The following is an 8,177-nucleotide window of genomic DNA, read 5'->3' as shown; positions in this document are numbered from 1 at the left end:
GTTTGGTGCTGGTTTCGTGAATCATTTGATTTAGATCGGAACTTTGGAGTGTGGATCATTTGATTCAAATCTGGACTTCAGTTCGCAAATCACTTGATTCAGTTCCGTACTTCGCAGTGTGGATTTCGAATCACTTGATTCAGTACGGAATTCCAAAACATGCGTATTGTGAGCCATTTGATTCAGTTCAGAACTTAGGAACGTAAATTAATCGATTCAGATCGGGTGTTCGGTGAGGGTTTGGGAATCATTTGATCCAGATCGGGACTTTGTGTGGGTTCGCAAATCATTTAATTCAGTTTGAAACTTAAAGAGCACAGATCGCGAATCATTCGATTCATTAAGACAGTAATGTCCTGCAATTTCATTTTACAGTGTCTGTATGAACCCTGATAAAGCATCCTAATATGGAAAGGAGCCATGATACTGTTTGGGAGAAAAAAAAAAGGAGACATGAAGGACTCTCACACAATTTAGGAAAAGACATTTATTGTGAATTCTGAACCCTGGTTCCTCAACAGCTGTAAAGGAAAAAAAAAAAAAGTTCAACAGGATCAAAAAAAAAAAACCTTCCAAAGCATTCAAACTGATTTATATATTCTACTCTTCCGCCTCTCTAACAGAAGAAATACTTTAAACGAGAAGAAAAACCTGGGCGCATACCAAACATAAAAAACATCCTAATTGTGGTTCTGTGGTAAATCTAGTAAAACCTCTTGACACCAGAAAAACTGAAAATGTTGGCCTTGTTCTGACGAGTACTGCAGGACTGATGATTAAAACAAAACACTTGTCTAATTAAGACAGAGACAGGTTCCTGATTGCATTTGTGTCTTCCCATTTCTGGTCTTTTCTAATACATGCACTGAAAGCTTGCAGTCTGTCAACAAAGAACAGTCAGACGACCCCAGCTCTGAGCTTAAAACAAACCCAAAATATACTGTCTTTCTCATGCAACAGCCATTTCAAAGTAAGCCAAATATCAGGTTGCACGGAGAAGGGGACTGAACGACAATATAACTGCGGTTTTAACGATCAATCAACCCATCACACCATGCTTTCGCACGCAAACTAAAACAAACAGGACCAGAGAGTGAGCAGAGCCATCCTACAGGTATCTATCTTTAATTATAACTTTATTTTCTATGTGGAGGTTAAGAACTGAAATCGTTTTCACAAGGAACGCCCCATTTTCTGTACACTGTTTCAGAGGTAAGGTTTTCGTTTCTCCCCAGTGTTTTAATAGTCTCGCTCTCTCCGTATTTAAATCTCGGTCGAATCTAAAACTGTTGGAGAAGAGTGAGGCCATGCCGACGGACACACAACCCAACCCACCCCATCCCACCCCCATCTCGCCCCGCTCAGGTTCTTAGCGGATCGCTTTGACGGGACTCTTGAAGCTGGAGGCTGCCTGCAGCTGTAGCTGGTAAGCCATTGGGTGAATCTTGAAACCATAGAGCCTGGAAGAAGAGAATAAGAGTGATTTTAGAAATGTGAGAAAATCCATTTACACAGAGCAGCAGGTGGCCACCGTATAAAGGAAGGACAAACCTGGGCACAAACTGGTTGGCAGGCCTCTTTGGCCGGTATTCGGGATGCACCATGAAGAGCATGTGGGGGAAGCCAGTGCCAAAATAGGCTCCATCGGTGTGATGGTGCCTGGACGACTTGGGCGTGTACACATCCATACACTTAGGGCAGTAGAGTTTCACCATGGCCTCGCCAGGAATGTCAGAGAGCCCTGGAGAGAAACACAGAACACCATTCATTACAGACATTTATCTTATCTTACATAAATAGGACCTATTATGCAAAAATCTAATTGAAACAGCTGCAGTGTGTGAAAACCAGCCTATAATGGTAAAAATCCTCACACTCATTTTTTATAATCATGAAACTCTTAAACAGGAAATTCCAGATTTCTCCCCATGTGGATGTCACTGTACAGTCTCTACCCTATTAGCATAGACACAGCCCTGAGTGAGAAGCAGCAGTCCGCCATTACAATTTTCTTGCTCTAGCTGCTAGAGATATACAATTTTAGCACCAAAGAGGCATTACAAGTGTTTTGGGATGCACCAACGAACATAGGAGTCTCCATAGTCTCTCCAAGCTGCTTAGGACACTGGTTAAATTTCACTTTCGAAGAAAATGTCCAGGAAAATAAAATCTGAAATTCCCCATTTGATTAGGGATCAATAACACTGTGCACGTGAACGTCAGCTCCAGACAAAGCAAGGGTCTAGGGCTGGACAATATAGTGAACGATATTGTGAGGCGCGTTTAGTCAATGAAGCCGGTGCTTTGATTAGTAGTAAATCTCCATCACGTGCGTTCCGCTCAGGTTCCGCTGGAGCGGCAATTAATACACAGAGATTTAAATCTCTGACAAGCTACGCCATATCGAGCTTAATATGGAATGCGATATTGAGCGCGATATGGCGTAGCTTGTCAGAGATTTACGTCTCCATGTATGTGGTAGTTGAAAATGACTGAAACCGACTGCTTAAATTTGTGGAGCTCATAATCACAAGTGGGACTTGTTGTGGGAACATACAAGGCTAACCGCTACTGAGATTTTCAGTAAGTGAGACTGCAGTTGTGTTTTTTTTTTCTGGCTCTTGAAGCTCAGCCCCTCTTCTGAAAAGGCAGCTGGGAGCACTAGCTCATTTGCATTTAAAAGGACAAACAAAATGGTGTGTTTTAGACACTTTTAGGGTATGAGCGAATTTAAACTATTAAAAAAAAAATGATAATAAGTTATCTGTGGGGTACTTTCAGCTAAAACTTCACATACACACTGGGAACATCCCAGACTTATCTTACATCTTATAAAAAGAGGCATAATAGTTCACCTTTACGAAAAATAAATGGGACACTCACCAATAGGCAGCATTGGCTGATTCTCACAGTAAACACGAGGACAGTAGCCAAAATCTCCCTGCTGGTACTTCTCCAGCTGCAAGAGAAAACAAGCACAACATCACAGGTATGAAGTATTTCTTTAATGACATTATTACGGCCCTATGATTTACGCAATGCGGATGGAAATGCGGAATCCAGTGATAAAAATGCAATTTACCGTATGACGCAGAATGTCACAGAATTCGTTGAAATCTGGATGAATAATTCTGAGTGTCTCTGCTTGAATGAATGGTGCATTTGTGTTTACTAAACACATATTGAAGTTTGTGTGACGCTCACTGTTCTCAGCTTCTGCTGCTTCAATATACCAGTACACGAACACAAACACTAGAACTGCTCTGAAAGCATTTTACCGGTTTTTTTTTTTAGGAAAAACTATCATATCACAAATACAAAAAAACTATGGTCTTTACAGCAACCCATCAAAATACATTTTTTGTGAAACTGTGACAAAAATTTGACTTAATGTAATGACAGCACTACTCCTACTACTAAAATTATTATTAAAACATTTTTAATGAATATTTACCAGAACTTATTTACCAGAAAAATGTAAAGCATATTTCTGGGAAAAATAAAAATAAATAAATTCTTTATAAAATCATTTAATCATAGATGCTTTTGATTAACATGTAATGAAACCATTAAAATGGAATCCAGAAAAATAATAGAGAAAACAGAAAACTGATTGCTATTGAATTGTGTACATTTTATTACCTCAATTAATTATACATGCTTCTTGATTAAAATATATATTTTTTAATTTAATCATTAAAATATAGTCTAGAAAAATTTTAAACAAAAAAAAAAAATGGACTCCAGAAAGATTTAAACAGAATTTGCCAATAAAATAAAATGAAACTGATTTCATAGGGCCCAACATTACAACAGTCAACACCTAGATGCCCCAGGGAAAACATACCATCTGGGCAATGCCACGGTTAGTGAGAATATAGCGTGCGTGGATCAGTCCATACAGCATCTCAGCAGCCTGCTCAATCAGGTCACTCTGGTTAGGGTTGTCCTCCAGCTCCTCATCTGACACACAATAACACCATTAAACAGCCAGAAAATCACAATGTTTAAGGTCTGCATGAAAATGGTAATGCCATTGCCTTTTCTTCCCATTTGGATTTCATAGTGATTTTAAACAGTGAAATCTTCTCTAGTATGTTTTTTTTTCTTTTGCCGTTTTTATGGTTTTATTTTGGATAGGACAGTAAGTTGAGAGGAGGTAAAATAGTAGTAAGAGAGGGGGGATGGGATCAGGAAAGGTCCACGAGCCGGGACTCAAACACGGGACGAAGACTGTAGTATGTTTTTTAGAAATTGCACTTGAATTCAAATGAATTTCTGTTAATCTTTATTTGAATCACATTTAAATCATGAAAAACAAACCAAGTTACAACATTTTTGGGAAACATTTAGCTTTAGGCAGATAATTATGGTAAATGTGCATCTAACAAGTCTGTCCCCAAGCATGAAACAGATTAGGAGAGTGAATTCAGCTGCTATCTGGAAAGGAGATTAATGGATTTAGTTTAAAAAAGTCTTGCCTAAAACTACATTTTAATGGGTCTGTTTGTTGCATGCACAGTCTAAAGTACAAATCACAATGAAACAAAAGTAGCAAAATAATAATAATAATTTCTCCATGTTGTGAGACAGTCCAATCAAAAACTATTCAGACACCAGATATAATTTATATATTTTTTTACTAGTGGGTGCAAAGACACATTAGTTCATTTATGTAAGTGAGGATAGCAAAATAAAATAAACTGACATTTTACCCAAAAAATTATTCATACAGGAGACTACCAATAAATGGAATTTAAAAAATAGGACCAAATATTTGATCTGACACTTTGACCTGACCGTGTTGATGCATAGCTTTCTATCAAAGATTCTATCTTTTCTATCTGATGTTTTCAAGATGAACTGACACAGTTTAACTCTTGAGTTTGTCATTTTCTAAACTACTGCGAATAAACTGTGATATTGTGAGAAATGAAGGCGTCAGAGTAAATTTTGGTTTGACTGTACATCAGTATAAGATATATATATATATATATTTTTTAAAATATTAGAGCAGGACCTAATTTCATGCATCAGTTGTGACTGGATGTTAAGATGTGGCCATTGCACTCCATATGGGAGACAGACAAACAGTGTTTTAAGGGGAATAAACTATTGGAGAAATCCTGCTTACGCCAGCATAGAGAAGACTCATTTCTACCACGAGATTGTGGCATTTTATTTTTTTTTAAATCAGATGAGAACATTATTTAAAAAATAAAACATGTACAAAAAAAACACATGCATATTCATTCACACAATCACTGACCAGGTTCCAGATCCAGGATCATGTCAAGAGCTTGTCTGTAATGGGGAACTTGTTCATTGAGTCCCGTAAGATTAAACTTGTCCTGAATGTAGTCCTCATCTACCTGCATGGAGTAAAAAGAGATGTACATCTATCAACATTAATGCAGACAACGGCACATTTATCTAGTGTTCTCTAAAACAATAACAATACCACAGGTTGATTAAGACTCCTGCTTTGATTTTAAAGGTGCCATAGAATGCATTGATACAATATTTTAAATTGTTCTCTGACATCTACATAGAAGGTTTATGGCATAGGAAAGGGCAAAAAAAAAATCTCCAGAAACGGTTTTACAGGTCCATTTACAACCCTAGGATTTGTCCCTAGAATGAAATGCTCTGTTATTGCCTTATTTGGAAGGTGTGCGAATATTAATGAGGAGCTCTGCTCTGATTGGCTGTTTCACAGAGCTGCTCATCTCAATAGCTCACACACGGAGGAAAATATATTACGGAGCTCAAGCCGCTTTTAATATGCGGTTTGTTGAATCTGACGTTTTGAATCTGCAACATTTTACTCTCACTATTGTGACCGCATGTGCTCTGTGTAACGTTACACTGCAGCGACACAAGTACTTACCGCACAAGTTAGTGATGCTCAGGATCTGTAAATCATTCGCCATTATCAGCGCAGTCATCTCTCTGTTTATGTACTGCAATGTAACAGGCCTATCCCTTCATTGGCTTGCCTTCTTTTACTGATGTACTGAAGTTAATGATGATTGGGCGATGCAAATGTTGGAGGCGTATTTATTAACGATCCCGGGGCTATTGCGTAATAGTCGGTGTTATGTTGGAATTTATGTATTTTTCAGTGGTCTTTTGCAAACACCAGAATTATATAAGGAGGAGGAAATGGTGGTGTTTGAGACTCATGGTATGTCATGTCCATGTCCAACTGTTATTATTTAACTATGCCAAGGTAAACACAGTTGTCCATTCTATGGCACCTTAAACAAAACGGTTTTCTATTTTGAGGAAACAAATACCTATATGTGCCTCAAACTTAAAAATAACTTCACGTTTCCCAGTTACAAATGAAAGTTTTAGTGGTAAAAGTGCATAAATTCTTCAAACATTTACACACATTCCCACAAGTTGTGCTATCATCTCAGTGGAATGGTGCTCATGTCCAATAGATATTTCAACACTTCAGTTAATTTCTAAATGGTTAAGCTGACATTTTCACACTCCCTGGTCCCTTGCACAAAATATGAGACGAATACAAACCTCACAGAAGAACTCGTTTCCCCGTAGACCACAAAACCAAGAAATCCACGACACTTCCTCTGAGCTACTCATGTTGGGAAACTAGAAAAGAGGAGAGCAACATTAGACTGAAACTTAAAAATAAAATTAAATAACAGAGACAAATGGTCAAATCAAGTCGGTTTTTACTGGTAACACAGAACAAAAACACTAAGAGTCATATTGCTGCGGTAATATGTTTCAGGTAACGTTAAGTACATGTTTATAAAAAATGTATCGTGTTTAAGTGTTTTCACGTAAACAATTGACTCGACTGGCCTGACGCACGCTAACAGCCGACTGGTTACCTTATCACCGAGTCAACGAATAACATACGGACAAATGCGATCATCTATGAGAATTTTTTAAAACACTGGCAGGTTTTAAATACTCGTTTGTACCTTGTTAATATATACTAGACATTATAGCTCGTGTATTCGGCTAACGAAAGGATGAGTTTAGCATGCCGCTGCTAATGTTAGCTTACGCTCAAACGAAGGCCGCAACAAATTCGCCGTGTCTCTCTAAAATATGAGGGATGAAGACAGTTCTAATACTTAAAATTAATAACAGATTCACTTAAATAAACTTAATCCCCGCACAAATCGAAACTGATAGATATTATTGTTCATTATAACGATTAAAGCGTTTATTCGTGTTACCTCAAGGATCTCCCGGGGTCGATGTTAGCCGCAGCGATACAACTGTACGCTGATTGGAGGCTTCCGCTCTACATACCACACGTGATCATAAGGCAGGTCACTTCCGCCTTCACACATCTGCGGATCTTGTAGGAATTTTAGTCTTTGTAATTAGAGGTATTCCCATTTGTAGTGCTTTCGCTGTCTTTCTGGATTAGAAAAGTAGAACCAAGTATTCATGTAATATTATGATAATATAATTCAATACTGAGGTCATTGAATTATATTGCACAAGATATGCAATAATAATTTTATTTTAGTTCTCTTTTTTTTTTTTCATGAGAGTGGGCACGGCCCTGAATTTAATGGGTCTGTTTTCCGGTGTCATTCGCTTCTAGCTACTTTTAGCTGTATAAACAGCTCGTTTTACTGCTTGATATTGCAAACTGGTTTGTTTTACCATAGTATTTTAATGTATTATCTAAATTACAAACACACTGGTTTGCAGTGTTTACCTTGTTATTCTTCAGGTGATTTTATGATAGCAGCTAATTAACCAAAAATCTTGCATTCACAAAAAATGGTTTACTTCCATGTTCAGAAATAAGGTGGATAATGCATGGCTGTATTTTCCCCCAGGAATGCTTATGTGGGTCAACCACAAACATTAAAGATGTATGTTTTTAGAAATGTTTATTACAGAAATTGTTGTAGAATGTGAACTTTAATTTAGGTGTAAATGTATGTACCTAAAACATGAAGGTTTGCGTGAAAAAAAGCCTAAAATTGAATACTTATTTGTGACCTCAGGCCACAAAACCAGTCCTAAGGTTCAAATTTACATCTGAAAGCTGAATAAATAAGCTTTTAATTTATGTATGGTTTTTTAGGATAGGACAATATTTGGTTGAAATACAACTATTTGAAAATCTGGAATCGGAGGGTGCAAAAAAGAAAAAGAAAACACCTTTAAAGTTG

The 8,177-nt window shown here is 37.4% G+C and overlaps 1 protein-coding gene across 1 annotated transcript; it reads right to left on the bottom strand.

The window, feature by feature from the left end:
* Window positions 1–542: 542 nt before the first annotated feature.
* LOC141289746 (casein kinase II subunit beta) lies at window positions 543–7,293 on the bottom strand. The gene is made up of 7 exons (XM_073821927.1): window positions 7,221–7,293; window positions 6,541–6,621; window positions 5,270–5,372; window positions 3,848–3,963; window positions 2,884–2,959; window positions 1,552–1,741; window positions 543–1,460 (listed from the first exon to the last, which is right to left on the bottom strand). The coding sequence occupies exons 2-7, from the start codon at window positions 6,610–6,612 to the stop codon at window positions 1,370–1,372; spliced, it is 648 nt and encodes a 215-aa protein (XP_073678028.1). The 5' UTR covers window positions 6,613–6,621; window positions 7,221–7,293; the 3' UTR covers window positions 543–1,369.
* Window positions 7,294–8,177: the final 884 nt, after the last annotated feature.

Source organism: Garra rufa, chromosome 17 (genome assembly GCF_049309525.1).
Source record: "Garra rufa chromosome 17, GarRuf1.0, whole genome shotgun sequence".
Taxonomy (NCBI): Eukaryota; Metazoa; Chordata; class Actinopteri; order Cypriniformes; family Cyprinidae; genus Garra; species Garra rufa.
Note: the sequence above shows the minus strand (reverse complement) of the source record. Positions and strands in the feature narration are given on the sequence as shown.

Excerpts from the sequence above, each read along its gene's own strand:
- LOC141289746 (XM_073821927.1), bottom strand. The coding sequence starts at position 6,612 with ATGAGTAGCTCAGAGGAAGTGTCGTGGATTTCTTGGTTTTGTGGTCTA. Across the intron at positions 5,373-6,540 it reads GAAACGAGTTCTTCTGTGAG|GTAGATGAGGACTACATTCA; the intron begins GTTTGTATTCGT and ends TACTCCATGCAG. Across the intron at positions 1,742-2,883 it reads TCAGCCAATGCTGCCTATTG|GGCTCTCTGACATTCCTGGC; the intron begins GTGAGTGTCCCA and ends GTTTCTCTCCAG.